Here is a 20273-nt window from a genome sequence, read left to right as displayed (position 1 = left end):
TACTGTAATAGGGTTCTGCTTAATTACTCTTGAATGTTTATGTACTACTAAAGCATAAATATAAGCATTCAACATAGACCATAATGTAAAATTTTACAATGACTACTTCGAAAAAAAATATATACTTTTTAAATACAGTATATACTTTGATTCACTTGATGCTGTAAGCTATTGTATAAGCTACTGTAGCTAGAACAGACACTGTCCACAGCATAAAATGAAGAATGTGGACCAACGTGCATCTCTCTCTCTCTCTATTACAGAGAGTGTGTGTGTGTGTGTGTGTGTGTGTGTGTGTGTGTGTGTGTGTGTGTGTGTGTGTGTGTGTGTGTGTGTGTGTGTGTGTGTGAGACAGTATTGAGTTACAAGATTGCAGATTGTAGATACTGCGCCTTCGAGGCAATCTAAATACGTAGCTCAGAGCAATCTATAATTGTTGTTAGTTGATGACAATTTTATCTTGTTTATGATTATTTCTAAATCCATACTGTGTTATTATTGCTGCCAGTTGGGAGACAGCATCAGTCTTTTTCCACATTACAAAAATAAAAAAAAGCATAATGAAAGAATGCACTGTTTTTCCGGTCTTACAAAACCCTTGCAACTAAAAACATCCTGAATTCCTGCAAAACAAGTTGGTCGAATTCTTGAAAGGTGATTCACCTGTTTCCTCCTACATTAAGCCCAACCCACTTACACCATCCATGGATTGTAGACTTCTGAATAAGTAATGAGGAAGTCATTTCAGTGAATCGGTTCATCTGAACAGTCCTCAACAAAAAAATCATTTTAAACGATTCAGTGGTTTAGACTTTTCAAGTCACTGCTATTCTGACTTGAACATCTTCCAAAACGTTTTAAACTCAATTTTATAAATACGTGTGTTCTTTAGTTCAGCAAATAAACGCCAGAATCTCACAATTAAATCCATTTTTTCCCATAACATGACATCCATAGAATTATTATTTTTTTTATTTATATAGAATTTTTTATGTATTTATTCAAATTATGTCTGCGAATTGAAAGTGAAACAATTAGCCCACTATTGTCACTGGTTTACTCGAGATCGAGAACCAATACAATTCAATTACTCTTTTTTCAATTTTTATTAAGATCCGAATCAAATGATCTCACTTGACTCGTGTTCAAATGAATCTTTGATCCGGTTCTCAGAATCTGAATCATCTAACGATCCACCTGTTGATTTGATTTGCTTCAGCATAAATCAAAATTTTCCACTCTATAGTGAAAGGAAAACAAGATCAGAATTCAAAGAATGTCTCCACACTGATTGCACTGGTGGAGTTTTCTTTGCGAAAGTTGCTCGAAACTCACCTTAAAATCCACCGACAGCTGAGGCGTGTAGTCGTTCGTCCAGAGCGCCCTCACTAACAATGCCAGCTTGTCCGTGACTTCCCCTCTGACCTCCTCACTCTTCATCATCCCGTTGATCCTCCGCTCATTAAATTCATATTTATACTGCTCCAGACCCAGATATTCAGCCAGAAGTTCTGTGTTACTCAGACACTGCACCACAGCGTTCATGAAACAGGTGTTTCCGTGATTCTTCAGACCCTGAACTCCCGGTGTTTTCTCGCCGTAACACCACGACAGTCTTTCTTTCACAGACCCGTAAGAAGAGCTTTTCCTCGCCGAACTCTCTCTATAGTTCCCAGAGTTGTGGACACTCGCCGTGTCTCCAAATCCACCATCATCATCCTCCGCAGCCGCGTCCGGCTGATCTGCGTCCCCCAAGTGTGCCAAAGTGCCCAAAGTTTTGACAATCCTGCTCATAAAATTTCCCAGCGATTTTAACGATTTCCTTCTGAACAGCTTCTGGGACTTGTGCGTTTTGTTCTTGCGCTTCGCCGATTTGGCTTTGATTGTTTGTTTCCTGGTTTCCCTCAGTGTATCCATGTTTAGTCCGTCGTTTCGCCCAAACCGAGCAGTGGACGTCAGTAAGAGAAACAAGTGCACGGCGGTGTGAAGACACGTCGCTCCCACCTGTGCGTCTCAAAATTCTTCATCACTAAACCATCACGACGGTGAAAAACAGATTCTAAAGGCACCGGTTTTGGCACCGAGACTCGTGATTACCGCGTCCCAGACATTCCCTATCGTTGTTCTCTGCTGCGCTACTTTCGATTTATCCATGACGCTCTCGTACGCACCTGGAATTACACTCGGCTGAACTCCATGCTTCAGACACAACTCTCGTTCTTTTACACCACACCTACCTGCGTGCTTGTGTGTGGATGCCCATTACTGGCTGTATTTCGCCCGCTCTCTCTTGCTCTGGCTTGTGGTTGGAGTATGCGTGTGAATGGTAGATGCACGGCTTTACCCTCCCACTATGAATCTTATTAGCCTGGTTTACTTTGAACATGTAACGTATAGAGAAGTAATTGTAAACGTGAATAGCCCACAGACGGAAGTCTATTCACATCATAATCTGATTAACTTTAATATTGCAATATTTAAACAGATAAAACATATTTTATTTCTAATTAAGAATTTATATATATATATATATATATATATATATATATATATATATATATATATATATATATATATATATATATATATATATATATATATATATATATATATATATATATATATATATACATACATACATTCATTTTCTTTCAGCCTAGTCCCTTTATTAATCAGGAGTCACCACAGTGGAATGAACTGCCAACTTATCCAGCAGTTTTATTCAGCAGATGCCCTTCCAGCTGCAATCCATTACTGTGAAACACCCATACACACTCATACACATAAAACACAAAAACTAAATTATCAGCTCCCCTGTTTATTTTTTCCCCAGTTTCAGGAAGAGAAGATTTTTTCAACACATTTTCTAAACATAATAGTTTTAATAACTCATTTCTAATAACTAATTTATTTTATCTTTGTCACTATAACAGTAAATAATATTTTACTAGATATTTTTCAAGACACTTCTATACAGCTTAAAGTGACATTTAAAGGCTTAATTAAGTTAATTAGGTTAACTAGGCAGGTTAGGGTAATTAGGCAAGTTATTGTATAATGGTGGTTTGTTCTGTGGATTATTGAGAAAAAAAATATCTTAAAGGGGCTAACGATTTTGACCTTAAAATGTTTTTTTATTATTATTATTATTAAAAACTTTTATTCTAGCCAAAATAAAACAAGACTTTCTCCAGAAGAAAAAAAAATATTATCAGACATACTGTGAAAGTTTCCTTGCTCTGTTAAACATAATTTGGGAAATGTTTAAAAAAGAATAAAACATCAAAGGGGGGCTAATAATGTAAATAGAGAACAAACCACTGTTATCCAGTAATGGATGGACTGATTAACCTAACATGCCTATAATTAAGCTTTTAAATTTCACTTTAAACTGAATACCAGTATCTTGCAAAATAACTAATTGTGATAACAAAGACAAAATAAATTAGTTATTAGAAATGAGTTATTACAGCAGTTCATTTTGCTGTGGCGACCCCTGATAAAAACTAAGCCGAAGGAAAATTATTGAATGAATGAAATGAGTTATTACAATTATTATGTTTAATAATGTGTTGGAAAATATTTTCTCTGTTTAACAACACCTGGAAAATATTTTTAAAATAATTAAAATGTCACAGGTGGGCTAAAAACTTTTTTTGGATTGGCTACAGAACTGTCATCCTGGCAAAGACAAAATAATTTAGTTATTGAAACTGTTATGTTTATTAAAATGATTTTGAAAACCAAATTTTCTTCATTAAACAGCTTTTGGGAAATATCTGAAAAAAGAATTGAAATTTCACAGGTGGGCTAATAATTTTGGCTTCAACTCTATTGCTCTTTAACCCTAAAGCCGATTCAAAAACGATTAAACTGTACTCATAAACTTGTCACAATCTAATGATAGTTTACAGCCTTTTCTTCAAAGAACAACGTTTCAGAGTGTTTTAAAAAGGCCTAAAGTGTCAAGTCATGAAAATCTATAAAATCACTTTTTGGGCATTTTTAAAATAAAGACATTATTTATCTCTAAAAAACATAGTACAAAATGTATATTGGAAATACTTTTAATAAACCAATAACAACTCAAAATCTGAATGGGTCAAAAACCATTGCCTAAACATAGGATAAACATTCTGAGATTCATACACAAACATGCCAAAATCGTTGACTATCTTTTCATAAAACATTAAGAGCCCAGAGTACTTTCTTTTAGGAGTGTGGATGATTAATTTGTCATGTCTTAAATTAAATTCATGTATTGTAACTGTAGCCCTAGGATACAAAAAAGCAAGGGAAAAAGTGACAAAAATAAACAGCAATGCGGTACAGAATATTACAGATTTAATCTAAACATTCCCCTCTTATATGGTTTCAGTCTTATTAGACACCCTATACAGGTTATCCTTTTGTTAGGGATCTTTATCATTGGACACCCTGCCTGCAAGGCAGATAAATACTGTTTATACGACTACTGAGAACAACTGTGCTTGGAATTGTGATCACCCACTGACTTTGTTACTTTGTTTCTTTATATCACCAACAAGGTCATAGAATTGCTTTTCTCCAATCTCTGCTGTTGGTAGAGAAGGAATGTGAGGCACGGCATAATATTGTATTGACTTGAAGATGCTGAAGATACTGACCTGCATTTTCTGTTACTAATTAAATCTCTTTTTGCTCGAGGGAGCTATTACAAAACCACTTCTATTGCCAAAATGTGTAAGCGAGCAGTGCATCCTCGCCCCTGTATTATTTATTCTGACTGAATAGTTGAACATCCTTACTGTCTTACAGTTAGGGGTTAAGATATTCATTATTGAGACTGTTCCTCGGAGGTGAGAGGAAATTTGGGACAGACACATCCAGATGCTAAGTTCACGCAGTGCTGTGCTTCTCCAAACCTCCCCCGCCAGCTCTCTGGAGATTCTCAGGTGATATATTAGCTGACAGTGCAGTTCACAAAAAGTCCTCCGAAACTGGGGCTCTAGGCTGCTTTATTTCAATAAAATGACTGGAATTGGATTGTTTAATTGTACCTTTAAATCTCCTAAAAATTCATAACCTAATTTATTATACAATTACTTGCAAGAAAAAGAAACTGAAGGTACTCATTTGTCTTTTGGTTTTATGGATAAATAGTTTATTACACGGTTTTTTCGCAGATTATAGTGCCAAATGAATTTGTAATATTTAATAAGTGAAATAGTAAGACAAAGGGCATGTGTTTGCTTTTAATAACTAGCTCACAGCAATTTTAATATTAGTTTTGTTGGGCCTCTTGGTCTCAAAAATGTCTTTTTTAAAAGATATATGTGCAATACAAATCTACTATATGTCTAAATAGAATAAGATGGCATTCTTTACTGTTCTATGCGGTTTGTGGGTATCTCCACCTTAGAATTGCACCATCTGCACTGGTACTGACAATGTATCTGCTGTTGGGACAGATTCTCACATTTGTGATGCTTCCGCTGTGCCCGATGCCAACATGGGTCACTTCACCATCAGAATAGAGCCAGAGCTTGAGTAGTTTGTCATCTCCACCTGAAAGTGAGGTTTGACATTTACCATGAACCTATAGGAAACAGCATGACTACACAGTAAAAACAAGAGATGTTACTGTAGATTAGCACCTCATCAACTTGTACTGTGAAACTCATTTAAAAATAACTGCTGGGATCAGATTGAATTCTGCAAGTGTTAATTTAGACCTGGTGAGCAGATATTTATCCAACTGTTTTGCGAATGATGCTTTTTCTGTGCTGTTATAAATACTTCTGTTTATACTGTCTATTGTGCCACCTGTTGTTCCTGTTACATCCGCCATATGACACAAGATTGACTTGGGGAAAATAACTCTGTATGGGAAAAGATACTGAAAGTACCTACCTGTCACAAAATATTTCCCATCTTCAGAAATGTGCATGCCGTTTATGGATCCAGACAAGGAGCCCTCAAGTTCTCTGATTGCAGAACCATCATATACCTCCCAGTAGCCAATCTGTTTAATGAGTACAATTGCATTGCTAGATGTTACACATAAATACATACAGTTGAAGTCAGAATTATTAGCCCCTCTGAATTATTAGCCCCCCTGTTTATTTTTCCCCCAATTTCTGTTTAACAGAGAGCAGATTTTTTCAACACATTTCTAAACATAATAGTTTTAATAACTCATTTCTAATAACTGATTTCTTTTATCTTTGCCATGATGACCGTAAATAATATTTTACTACATATTTTTCAAGACACTTCTATACAGCTTAAAGTGACATTTAAAGGCTTAACTAGGTTAATTAGGTTAGCTAGGCAGGTTAGGGTAAATAGGCAAGTTATTGTATAACAGTGGTTTGTTTTGTAGACTATCGGGAAAAAAAATGCTTAAAGGGGGCTAATAATTTTGACCTTAAAATGACTTTAAAAAAATTTAAAACTGCTTTTATTCTAGCCGAAATAAAACAAATAACACTTTCTCCAGAGGAAAAAATATTATTAGACATACTGTGAAATTTTCCTTGCTCTGTTAAACATCATTTGAGAAATATTTAAAAAAGAAAAATAAATTCAAAAGGGGACTAATAATTCTGATTTCAACTGTACATTCATGCATCCAGACATAAAACAGAGTTCATTTAATTAAGGTTTTTGTTTTATGGACACTTGTTCCCACCATTGATTCAACTTTTGATTTTGCTTTTTATATCAAAAATTTTATCCTCTCTTCTCTTTCCTGTGAGTTTATGTCTTGCCGTTTGAACTCATAAACTTGTACTTTTAAACTTATACTTAGAACTGTGACATAGTATCTTAATTTTGTCACAGTCCAAATTCACAATTCTAAGAAAAAGTGAGATCTAAACTCAACTGATCTAAAGTCAGAATTTTGAGAAACCATAAACTTGAAAAATAAATCAAGCAGAAATCAGGGCGTCAGTGGTTAACACTGTCGCCTCACAGCATGAAGATCGCTGGTTCGAGTCATGGCTGGGCCAGTTGGCGTTTCTGTTTCTGTTCTGTTTCTGTTTGTATGAGTTTCCTCCAGGTGCTCCAGTTTCCCCCACAGTCCAAAGACATGCGCTATAGGTGAATTGAATAAACTAAACTGTCCGTAGCAGTGGTGGTTCTATGGGGGCCCAGTGCCCTAAATTTGGACGCATATTTTTGTGTCATAACTAAAACGCCACGAAGAAGCGAGATCAGCCATCAGTGGCAGACTGTGGAGATATAACAGGCCTATTGTAAATAGTTTTACGTTAAGAAATGCCGTCTTGAATTTACAAACAGTCAGGAAGTACCAGAGAACAGATGTAACACATTAATAAAATTTAGTTTTCAGTCACACTCATGTAAAAGTAATATTCAACCTGTTTAGTTTTGCCTTCATTCATTTTTGTTTTCAGTAGTAACATAAAGCACGAGTCTTTAAACATAATTTTTTACAAAACGTTTTAGTTTAACAAATTTCTAATAACTTTTTGTCTTTCCCCTTTCCAATTTCCTTTGCATAATATTTTACTAGTTACTTTGGAAGATTGGAAGTATTCAGATTAAAGTAATTTAGTCTTAATTAGGGTATGTTAACTAGGAAAGTTAGAATAATTAGTCAAGTTACTGTATAACTGGTTTGTTGTGTAGACAATCAAAACATATAAATATTTCTTAACGAGGCTAACAATACTGACCTTAAAATATATATATATTTTTTAATAAAAACAGTTTTTATTCAAGACAAACTATAAGAAATAAGACTTATTATGACTCCAGCAGAATTATTTTTGTTTTATAGCAAATACTGTGAAAATTTCCTTGGTTTGTTAAAGATCACTTGGGAAACATTATTTTAAATTTATAGGAGAGCAAAAAATGTTTGGACTTCAACTGTATCTGTTAAAGGTTACAGGTGCAAAAATGTGCCTTGACGTACTTGAATGTTAAAAATGTGTACAAAGTTACTTGTCAAATAAATTAACATGGAAGATTATTTTAAGTTTAACTTATTTAATTATCTTGTTTATGAAGACTACAGAGTGATGCATGAAAAAAATGACTGAATAATTGTTTAAGTACTTTGTGATGCATGTTAAAGTGTGCTCCCTAAATATACAAGTGACCCCTGCCAGACCCTCTCCCCCCCCAAGTTATTCTGGCCAACAATGCGCCTAAACACATCTCTTCTCTAAACCAGCACACCCATGAGTCCACAAAGTGGTGCAAAAGGATTTGCTATTTAAACAACGTGACACAAAAAGGAAAATTATGGTTGTGCTGGTCTGAAAATTGCAACATATCGCGTCTTGGGCCATTTTGCGACAGGTGTATGATAGGGCCCTAAGACTGAGAAACAAATCCTAATTGCAGGTTCATTCATTCATTTTCTTTTTGGCTTTTTTTTTCTTATTAATCCGGGGTCGCCACAGTGGAATGAACCGCCAACTTATCCAGCATATGTTTTTACACAGCGGATGCCCTTCCAGCTGCAACCCATCTCTGGGGAACACACATACACTCTCATTCACACACTTACACTAAGGACAATTTTAGCTTACCCAATTCACCTATACCACATGTCTTTGGACTGTTGGGGAAACCGGAGCACCTGGAGGAAACCCACGCGAACGCGGGGAGAACATGCAAACTCCACACAGAAATGCCAACTGACCCAGCCAAGGCTCGAATCAGCGACCTTCTTGCTGTGAGGTGACAGCACTACCTACTGCGCCACCGCGTCGCCCTTGCAGGTTTATATATTTAATTATTTTTTGTGACTGAAAAAAGCTTCCATTTTAATAAAGATTAGTATTATTAATAAAGAGTAAGACAGCAACAACTAAGAGAATAAAAAATATATAAAATGTAAAAATATATAAAGACAGCACTACACTTTGACATGTAATTTGTTATAGTGTGACCTACTGTAAGTAAACATAAATAGCTCTAAGCATTCAGTTATTTATTGTTCTGGGCTCTTACATAAATCTAATATCTGTTTCCCACCAATTGCATTTCAGCATTAATAGTGATCTCCACTGTTGTGATATGGCTTCAGTTATTTGCTTAAAAAAGAAGAAAAGAAACTAAAAAACAAAAGTTGTTTAAATCCTAAGTGCATTTATTAATATACATCCTGTCAGAATGTATCAAATCCTATACTGTACCTATGAAGCTCAGTCCAAAACAAATTAAATGATGATCTATGCCAGTGCATTTTGATCGAGTTTTAAAAAGGTGTGAATGCCATTGAATCTGCAGACAGAGCAGGTCTGGTACACCTCACCGAAATGGCTATGTCCCAGCAGGCTTTCAGCCAGCACTGGGTATCCGGCATGACCCCAGCATTGTGTCCTTTCAAGTACTGTACCTACTGTGCTGTATTTGGCTGCTTTTCCTGGACAACAATAGGCTCGCATTTGTGTTTGTTTGGCTACAGTCTTGACTGGAATATTATTAACTACTATAATTAGATGGCTAAAATGAAAACAAACATGAATGTTATTTGTACAACTGCAGAAAATGCTTTTTAGACTTTCCTTTAGTGTCGTTTTTACTCTATTATGCGGCAAGCAAAAATTATAGATTATAATATCAGTTCTATGCTCTGAAACATTTGCTCTTTTTTGCTTTTGCAGATGAAACATGAATGACAGCACTGATAATGTGATTCTTCGTTTGCTTTGATGTGATGGACGTATGGCCGACCATACGTATTCTAATAATCCATGGTCTTTAAATGGACAGTGATGCTGTGCCTAGCAGATGGACTATTTGGCACAGAGCAGAATGAGCGGATAATACAACAACCACAGGAAACTGGGGGAGCTTTCTGTCAGCATGTTGTTGTGCACACAGTATCTGTTTTTTTTCTTTCTTTCTATTCTCTCACCTATCAGTCTCTCACTTTCTGGCCACATTTCTCTCAAACACATGCCAGTAGATCAGTCTAGTCTTGTACCTTTCTGTCAGTGCCACTGGTGATGATCTGGTATTCCTCAGGGTGGTAACACACGACACTGAACAGGGTGTTGGACAAGACCATCTGATTCCTCACAAACCTCCTGGTTGGGAAATGAGAAGAAGGTAGACAGATGTTATTGAAAGTTCAATCAAAAATGTTTTTCCCCATAAAGCAAAACAGCAGTGTTAGTTTTCATGTCTTGAGAGTAAGAGCTGATCCTTGTCAAACTTACACCAAATCCCAGATGATGCAGGCTCCATCAGAGCTGGCCGTCACACACTCCTTGTCATTGCTCTTGATCTTAATGCAGTTCACTGTGGCTTTGTGTTCTTTCATAGTCTCAATGAGTCGATATGAGTCCTGGAATATCTCCCAAACTCTCACCTACGTTACAGAGAGATGTCAAGGCTATATATTTATTCTGCATTTACTGTAGGGATATTTTAAAAAACAAATAAAACACATCTTTATTAACTCTGTAAAGCTCACTGTTGTAATAGTACGTTTGTTTTAGATGTATGTAAATGAGTCTGAACACAATTCTCTTTTATGTTGCGTCTCCATTGCCATGTTGCAGGCACAGCATAGTGAGCATTTTCAGTTCATTCCTATGAAAGTTGAGCCAAAGACTATAGAATACACAAGACATGTCACTCATAAAGATTTGAATGGGGAAAAGTGTATCGGTCAACATGCCGAATGAAGCTCTGCCTACTAGTACAGGAATCAGTCATTGATATAGTTATAGACTGATGTTGTCTGGGGAAGAAGCTCGGACCAGACGTGTGTTTTCACGACAGTTTTTTGTGGTCAACAAATACATCTCAGCAAATACTTGCTTCACAGACATACGAAATATATCCACATACAGCTTGAATTCTGTACTATGAACCAACTATTCAAAAGTTTTTTGGTTTTGTAATCTTTATGAACTGAACGCGAGGTACAGTCCATTCTGTCAAACACACGATGACAGCAACTACTCAAATGCCCACAAACTTGTAAACAAAGAGTTGCTTTCATTTCTGGAAAAGATTCACCATCAAGACCAAGTTGTGAATTACTTCTGAAGACCAGCGCAATCAGACAATCATTGCAGCCCAAACAAATCATAACATTACCTGGTGTGTGTCTATGAGAAAAACAATATGACTATGACACATCTTTATATTGCACACTCCCCATTTAATGAGCCAAGGAGGAAAAATAAGCTCTGTTTTACTTTAGATGTTTGTTGTTACTGTAATATATCATACAAAATAACTTATTATATTATGATCTTGTATGGTGTTAAAAAACTAATATTTTGAATTGTTTTAAAAGCAGGTCTGTAAGCTCTTTAGAGACTCATGCACACACAATATTTAGTTTTTATTATTGAAAACTTGACATTGCAGCCCGATCACATTCAAAAAGAAAATGGTAAAAAACCTAAAGTTTTAAAAGTTTTTAAGCATTCCTAAATTCAGACCGATGTCAGGGAATGTCATTTTCACACCAGTAAAATTCAACAGTGAATGAAAACTATTCAAAAGCACTCTTGCGTCTTGTAAATATCACAACGCAACACAGAAGCATTTAATTACCCACATGAACAAGATGGGAACATGAAACTATGAGGAGTTTTATCCAATCATAGCAATGGACATTTACTTCCAAGCCATCACTGTGGAAAATCTGCTCGATCTCTGAGATCGCCTCAAAACCAGGGTAGAAATAGTTAATTGCCAAAGTTTTTGATTCTTTCGAAAGTAAAAACTACGCAAACTTCATAAGTTAACCTCAGACAACATAATAATATAATTAAAAATTCACTACCCCTTTAAATGGTTTTGTAAAATGTAATGAAAGGTAGACTATGAATGACAATTTTCAATTATTCACAATTATTCATAACAGTATTTTATAACTTTATTAAGTTTGTTTGTTATAATATTTGAAGTGAAATAATGTACCTGTCCTTCTCCTCCTCCACTGACGATCCTCTTACAGTCATTAGTCGCAGCTATAGTAGTCACTGCCATACTGTGGGCATTATGAATGATCAGCTTTAACTTCCCACTCTCAGGCGTGAACACACGAATCTTCCCATCATTCCAAGCTGACAAAAAAAAAAAGAAAATCATGAAAATGACCAATGAAACATGTTAAATGAGTGAATCAACAAACATGCTTTTGCATTATTTTCCATTAAACATATGTTAGATTATTGTCAATTAATTTTACATGATATATTCTTATGCAGTGGTTCTTTTTGACAAACTTTTTAAGTCCCTATAATGGCTACAACAATATTAAAAGGCCCCAAAAACTGACCAGTTCTTTGCTGTTTACTTGATACAAAATTTTAAAAACATGAACTAAAATATTTTAGAGCTTTGCCTAAATAGACAAAATGTACTGTATAACAATTTAACATACATTAAATATCTTAAAACACATTAAAACTGTTAATTTACAAGACATTTCTAAATTTGGATATCACACTTTTAAAGAAAAATCAGGCTATCTGTAATATTTAAATGTTCTGAGAATAAATATTTTGGAAGAATATTTTTATTATTTGTTGATTTGTTTTTTGTTTTGTTTGGTGTTTGTTTTTAATGCCAGTTAATACACGTTTTAAAATCCGAATAATCTAATTACTTCCAAATAGATAATAACAAAGTAGTCTAAAATAAAAATAAAAATAAATAAATAAATAAAATAATTAGACAATTTTTAAAATCCATACTACAAGTTTGAATACTTGGCAGTATCAAACATCAATGCCAATTAGTGTCATGTTTTGTTTGCGTCTATAGTTAATATACCTAAAACACTTCAAAGAAAAATACATTAAGATCATCCTGTTTGAGACTGACCACTAAAGATGCTTTTTCCGTCTCGCATAAAGCCCAGAGCGTGGCATGTTATGTTGGGCACCGTAATACGCAGAAGCTCCTTGGAGGAATCAGAATGCCACACTCGTATATCATTGTGTGAACAGGTGGCAAAGAGCTCTGATGTCCCACTGTTGAGAGTAACAAAGCTTCAGGAGATTTGAACAAATGTGAGCATGGACAGTCAGTGCAATCAGTGCTTTGTGGCTTATGTCTCCCTCTAGTGGCAGAAGGAAGACGCTCAGAAAGCAGTGAAGTTGTATTACTCACAAAGGAAAGGCCACATCCTTTACGGCACTGTTGTGGTTTGTAGCAGTGAGCTCTGGTTTGAAGTCAGTGTAGCTTAAACTGTACATCTGTGCTGCTTCTGTGCCTACATAGAACTGGTGTCCGTCTCCACGCAAGGTCACTGATGTCACCCCTCCTTCCAACTGAACACTCCTGTCACAAATCATTAGTTAACTATAATTAGTGGGTAACCAGAAGTAGAAGAGGAAAGGGAAAACAAAGAGAAACAGATTTCAAAAATGAAACACGGGTTGTCACATACTTAATGGATTTGAAATTGGCTCCTGAGCACAAAGTCAACATCCCGTCTCCTGATCCAACTAAAATATCACCAGTCTTCAAGACTTTAAGAGTGTTGATTCCCTACAATAAGAAAAAAGAAAAACTGTAAAATGACATTTTAGCTAAAAGCCTTAAAATATATATTTCTTTGCATTTCTTTCTTTGCATTAAATGCTCCAGAACATTTTTGGTATACTGTTTGCATATGTGATATAAAGGCAATTCAAGCTAAAATTATTAGTTGACTGCTCTGTTAAAACCAGCGGTGGACAAACTATCAAAATAAAAATAGTCCAGAATAGTAATAATAATTAAAAAAAGATGCTTCAGCTAAAGTGCTAAATATGTTTAAATATTCTAAAAAAAAAGTAAAAAAGTACTTTTCTTTTTTTTGTTAGGCATTAAAACTAAATAATAATGATGGAATAATATGATTTTTTTTGTCATATGCTGATAACTTCAGAAGAGTAATTATAAAAAAATGTGTAATTCATAAGTAAAAATAACAAAATATACCATTTTGTTGTCATAATTATGCAAGGCACTCTGCCAACCAATCAAAATGTTTCCTGTCGCCAGCATTCTAACCAGCTACACCTGCACTTCAATTAGGATTGTTGCTTAAAGGAACACTTCTTGGAACAAATTTTGTCTGTCCTTGTTTTCTGGTGTTGCTTTTACAAGTTAAGCTCCTTACTTGTGCTGTGCGCTTCACTACATTTACACAGTCGTAGTGCTAAAATTAAATCAAATTGTGCTTCTCTTCACCTGAGGTTTTAAACCTGCCGATAACAAATTTCCACCGTGAACTGATCATGGCCCTCAACTGATTAGTGATAGGAAGTTCAGATCTTTCCTACGAACCAGATTTTTTGGACAGTTTCCTTCAATGAACTGGTTGACAATAACAGATCTCTGTTCTTTATGCTACAAACGTAATGACATCATCTATAATGACCTCCCATGTTGGGACATCAAAATATGTAGTCAGCAATCATAATTGTATTCAGTTAAAACATCACCATGATCTGAAAATTACGTTGTATGAAATATAATTGCTGCAGCTTAATTAGTTGTAATTTGGTTCAGACAGTACTGCTGCTGTGTCCGTCACAGCAGGTTGTCATGTACTATTTGGCTGGATCCAAAATTGCCTACTACTCAGTAGGTATTGCATTTGAGTTTAATGCACAACATATGTCGAGCATGAAAAAAGCTTAGATGTACTACATCTAACATTTGTCATGATCACCTACACGTGCTTCACTTCCATTAATGAATTCTCTCGCGGTGCATTATGGGATAGCGTAGAGCCCATCGGATGCACACTTCAGAAATTTGCCAGAAACAGTAAGTCCTCTGGGTACATCTCGCATATTGTTTTTCGAATTCTATGTACAGTACTATCAAAGACTATTGACCTTATTTTTCAATGCAGAAGAGTGCTCGTTTTTGCAATTGTTTTAGAACTTCCAATTCATTTGCCTATGGGAGAAATGACTAGGAAGAATAAACGGCAGAAAATGGTCAAACAACTTGCGCTACAAAGAAGTGTTTTCATGACTATACAGACAAAATAGAATAATATAATAAGAAAATACCAGTTTGCAACATCAAGAACGAGTTGTTTTTAATGTCTAAAAATGAATGGAAGTGAATGAGACCTGAAGTCTCAAGCCAAAATGATTCAAATGGCTGCGCCTGCTAATACGTGGTAAATAAGGTGAATAGAATACACAAGACATGTCACTCGTATCTTTTTGAATGGGGAAATATGTAACGATCAATATGATAAATAAAGCCCCACCTACTAGTACAGGAGCATATCATCGATCACTATATGGCGAATAAGCCCACCTTCGAGTACAGAAGCCAAAAATTGATCGCTATCCGCTTGTTAAGTCGTGACATATCGGTGACGTTTGGAATACTGTTTCCGGGTCCAAGCCGCTACTCATTTGAATTGAGAAAATATTCGTTTATGAACACTTTTTAGTCCTATGACACATTAAAGTGAATTTTATATATAGTGTATCTTAGTGTACACATCAGTCTCTGGACTTGCTGCATCACAAATACCAAAATTGTAACAATTTATAACAAATGTATCACTTTCTGGCCATCGGATATTAGGCATGGTTTATATATATATATATATATATATATATATATATATATATATATATATATATATATATATATATATGGCGATCATGATTTTCGAAAGTTTTACATCACTTTGTAAACGTTTATTATTACCATTTATTATTACCCATTCAGTTTGATAGAGCGCTTGGACCCGGAAGCCCCTTCGCGTAACATCACACTTAACAAGCAGATAGACTGACGATACTCCGGAGGAGGGGCTTGAACCAGGCATGAGTTTCTGCAGATTTTGTGTGATTTGGATGTTTAGAAATGAAACTAAAGAGAACGTTGTTTAATTTTATTGGTGATTCCTAATATGAAATTCAATGGTAAGCTTGGCAAGCAGTTTTTGAGAATTTGATGTTTCCCCATTCAGACAGAATGCCTGAGAATACTGCCCGAGAGGTGTTTCAAAGATGGCCGCTGATACACTCGCAATACACTCACCTCACTCATCTTTAGGCAATGGACATTCTACACCCAATAACCCCCTTTTAAAAGGATTCCTCGGTTTGACCAACCTGGAAAGACATGGTGATGTTTCATCCAGGGATGGACTGTGTCATGGCTAAAAGTCATAGCTAAAACACTGGAAAGTGTTGTTTTCAGCATTTTTGCACAGAATAGCCAACTGGACTAGTCTCAGTCACTGAAGCCATGCAGAAAGCAGGTTCCAAATCATCAATTCTTCTTTTACTGGACTTATCTGTTGTGTTTAATACAGTGAATCATCTGATTTTCTTATACACCCTCTTTTCAATGGGCATCACTGGAACCCCACTCTGGGTTGAGTCTTGCCTGTAGAGGTGAGCTATCCAAAGCATATCAGCTGGTCACAGGGGTACCTCAGAGATCTGTTCTTGGTCCTCTTCTATTTTCAGTCTATGCCATCATCCAATCACAAGGTTTCTCTTATCATTCGTCTTGCACTGCGTGGAGGATATTTAGTTGGGCTAATCTAATATTATGCTATTTAATTCAGTAAGGAATCCTGGAGTGATCTTTGTTGACCAGTTGTCCTTCAAAGAGCACACTGCAAACACACATGATCCCACAGGACTGCACTTTACAACATCAGAAACATCACACCCTTCCATGATGCACAGCATCTAGCCCAAGCTCTTGTACTTTCTAGTCTGGTCAACTGTAATGCTCTTCTGGCTGGACTCCCATCTTGAACATTTAAGCCTCTACAGTCACTTTGGACAAAAGCTTGTAAATGTTCTAAATGTAAATGTTCTAATTGTAGATAAGTTCTCCAATTCTTGCTGTTTTCTTCCTTTAAGTGGTTTTAGCTATTGGAATTGAAATTGCTGAACTATTGTTCAAAATCTGTCCTCAGATACTATGGAATCCCAGAATAAATTGTGTCCAACATGTGTGGAAAGCCTTTCTCACAGGTATGAGTGTGAGTCTGATCTCAAGATACCATTTATACAAAGGATTCAATCTTTGAATCCTCTGATCCTGGGTGATGCCAAATACATTACCAAATACATCTTGTGATGGTAAACTAGAAAACCAGAAGAATCTTGGTTTCCTAGAGACAACATCCCAAATCCAGCACTCCTCAAAGAATTCAATGAAACTCAACCAGCAGCCCATACCTTCTAGGTTGTTCCTTTGAATTATCTCCAGTGTATCAACTTCTCTTTGACTGCCTGGAGAATTTGAGCAAAAAGCATCAAAATACTTACCAGAAGATGAGGTGTGTGTCACCATCCCCATTCACCTGCCACCCACAATCAAATTGTGTTCACATTTCAATGAGAAAAACATTTAAGAGTACAGTAAAATATTATAATACTTTGCCTAAAATACTTCATAGAGTAATGAAGTAAAAAAAATAGTTTGTCCACCACTGGTGAAAAAAAACCCCACCTTGCTGAATTTCTGTTTAACAGGGCCACAGCTGTTGAGCAACCTAGTCTTCAGGTTCACTTTTAGAATATCTCCACTTGTAGTTCCACAGTAGAAATAACTATCATCATTTGGAATCTGCAAAGAAGAAACCCAACATTTAATGATGTTTTATACTCGTTTTAGCCATTAAATAATTCAGACAGCCATCTATGGTATGAGCTGATAAAGTGAGAGAACCACAACAACACAACCAAAAGTAGTAATGGTTCTCATTCACCTCAAGACATTTGACAATTCTCTTGAGCTGTCCAGTCTGACATTCAGTGGGCCGGATCTTTCTGTTAAGCAAATCAAGTTCCCACACACGCAGAGTTCCACTTGAAAGAAACGTCATAAAAAATATTTACAATTAATTTTTACAGAAAGTGAAAAGCTAGTATTTAACATAAACTACATGTAGGTGTAGGATATATTAACCAACTGATTTCTGAATGTAGAATCTAGAATGTTTAACTAATATTGTTTGAGCACTAAATCAGCATATTAGAACAACTTCTGAATAATCACAATGACAGTGAAGACTAGTGGCTGAAAACTCATCTTTGACATGATCACACAAATAAATTATACATTTTCAAATGTATTTTTCCTTTTTTTAAATGTATGTATATATATATATATATATATATATATATATATATATATATATATATATATATATATATATATATATATATATATATATATATATATATATATATATATATATATATATATATACACACACACACACACACGGTAAATAAAAATGCTCAACTTACTTTCCAGCAGAGACAAAGATTTCATCACTCAAGTTGGTGTACTCTAAGGCGAGGCAGTGACCAGCGCTCTGTGCTGAAGCAGGACTTCCACATATAGCCTCCTTACTTTCAATGTTCCACACTACAATACTGAAAGCATAATACATATTAACATGCTAAAAATGACTTGATGTTATACAAATAAAATTTAAAAAATGAAATCATGTATATACTGATACTGTAATCAATTCACTCTAAGTAGAAGTAAGAAACAACAAAATAAGAAAAATATCTGAAATATAAATTCAAGATCAGTAGTAGTGTAAATTTTACCTGGCATCATCCTGCCCACCCAGTGATACCAAATACTTATCATTTGGGGAGAAGCTGAGATCTTCAACTTTAGCTTTATGAAGCAAAAGACGAGCATAAATCTCCTCCTTATTGTAGTCCCAGATAATAACATCAGCCTAAAGTGAGACATACATACTAAGTTGTATTTCAATAAAGTTATAAGAATGGAAAATAAAAGGGATAGTTCACAAAAATGAAATAAAAATTGCCATCATGTCCTCATGTGCATCCAATTTTTGTGAGTTTCTTCTGTTGAACACAAAAGAAAATATTTGTAGAATGTTGGGAAAATCTAGCAGCCATTGACTTCCACAGTATAGGGGAAATGACCATAGGGTTCTAAAAAGATACTTTAAAATGTTTTATTTTGTGTTCAATGGTAGAAAGAAACTCAAACAAGTAGAGAGTGAGTATATGATGACACCTTAATTTTTGTATGACAACATAATTATCTTTATAAGGAAGCACTTTTAAGGGTGCACTTTTTTTCTGAGACTAAGCATCTACCCATGAAGTTATTACCTTTTTACACATTTATTTATTTATTTATTTTTTTTTTTATTGTTAATTATTATTATTATTATTACTACCATCATTATTATTATTTTTATTGTTGTGGTTGCTTGTTGTTATTTTTTTGCATATGTTCACCTTAAAGCCCATGAACGTAACCTGTCCAGATGCAATATAGCGTCCACTTTTAGACACGGAAATGCAAGAGACGTTGTTTGTGTGGCCATGGAGGAAAGCTTGTTTTCCACTTCTCAGACTCTTAATAATTACAGTGCAGCCAAGAGGATAAATGAGATGTTCTTTGTCTGGATGTACTTTAAGTCCAGAAAACACGTGCCCTGTGTAAACAAATACAGATGCCTCGGTAAAGCACAACGCTACTTGGAGAACGTTAACCAACGTACGGTGAGTAGAATTTATAGTTTAAAATAGCAAATAATAAATAGTTTTTACAATTCACCTACCATTAAAACCTATCACAGCCTCTAATGCTAGTTGAGGGACTTCTTGTGTATCTTCTGCCATTGTGATACTTTCAGCTTCAGAGTATGAATCGAAAACACTTCTGGTTCTGGCTTCGCGAGGCAAACAAATGTATCTAGGTAGCAGTCGCAGTCCCACTCTGTGTTTATGCTCGTTGCTTAGCAGCTGCGTAAGTGATTCATTTTACTGAATCGATTCATTTGAACAGCTCTATAATGTTCAGACCTCATTGGTTCAGACGTCATGTCACACAAGGCTGCAATTTTGTAAGTAAGCGAATTTTTTTGATTCCCCTGGCAATTCTTAAAATCGTTGGATGTAGAAATGCTGAAACATAAACATATGTGTACGCTTTGTGTATTAAATTTTTTTATTTATATTTGTTTTTGTTTTGTTTTTCTTACCATTGTTACATTAGTTTCTTTATGCTTCATCTTTTAAATTGTGTTGTATGTTTGTTCCTGATGGTTTATGCAATCAAATAAAATAAAATAAGTAAGTGACTTTGTTGTCTCTTTATTTTTGTCAGAATAAAGGCAAATTAAATGTGTTTTGGGCCATATTGGAGATCATGCTATACAAATCATATTGTTATATAATGATTTATTTTGTTTTATTATTAAAATTAAGTATGGTCTTACTGGAAATAAAACAGAAATGTATGATTATTGTGGCAAACCATGGTAAAATGTGTTTAATTATTGG

At 35.1% G+C, this 20273-nt stretch overlaps 2 protein-coding genes across 2 annotated transcripts in view; both read right to left on the bottom strand.

Moving 5' to 3' along the window:
• The window catches only part of usp43a (ubiquitin specific peptidase 43a), a 157792-nt gene extending 155586 nt beyond the window's left edge, over positions 1-2206 (bottom strand). The window contains exon 1 of the mRNA XM_056459833.1: positions 1336-2206. Coding sequence (XP_056315808.1) covers positions 1336-1917 — 582 coding nt within the window. The 5' untranslated portion in view covers positions 1918-2206. The remainder of the gene's footprint in view (positions 1-1335) is intronic.
• A 1937-nt stretch (positions 2207-4143) lies between these two features.
• cfap52 (cilia and flagella associated protein 52) lies at positions 4144-19661 on the bottom strand. The gene is made up of 14 exons (XM_056459043.1): positions 19550-19661; positions 19224-19423; positions 18552-18688; positions 18240-18368; positions 17696-17795; positions 17437-17553; positions 13388-13488; positions 13108-13278; positions 12820-12968; positions 11911-12056; positions 10188-10339; positions 9953-10055; positions 5893-6004; positions 4144-5547 (listed from the first exon to the last, which is right to left on the bottom strand). Exons 1-14 carry the CDS (start codon positions 19608-19610, stop codon positions 5372-5374), a joined length of 1854 nt encoding a protein of 617 aa, XP_056315018.1. The 5' UTR covers positions 19611-19661; the 3' UTR covers positions 4144-5371.
• Between the last annotated feature and the right edge of the window lie 612 nt (positions 19662-20273).

Source organism: Danio aesculapii, chromosome 6 (genome assembly GCF_903798145.1).
Source record: "Danio aesculapii chromosome 6, fDanAes4.1, whole genome shotgun sequence".
NCBI lineage: Eukaryota > Metazoa > Chordata > Actinopteri > Cypriniformes > Danionidae > Danio > Danio aesculapii.
Note: the sequence above shows the minus strand (reverse complement) of the source record. Positions and strands in the feature narration are given on the sequence as shown.

Coding starts and splice junctions, on each gene's coding strand:
- cfap52 (XM_056459043.1), bottom strand. CDS start 19,610: ATGGCAGAAGATACACAAGAAGTCCCTCAACTAGCATTAGAGGCTGTG. Junction 19,424..19,549: donor GGCTGTGATAGGTTTTAATG/GTAGGTGAATTG, acceptor TTGTTTACACAG/GGCACGTGTTTTCTGGACTT. Junction 10,056..10,187: donor TGCATCATCTGGGATTTGGT/GTAAGTTTGACA, acceptor TTTCCCAACCAG/GAGGTTTGTGAGGAATCAGA.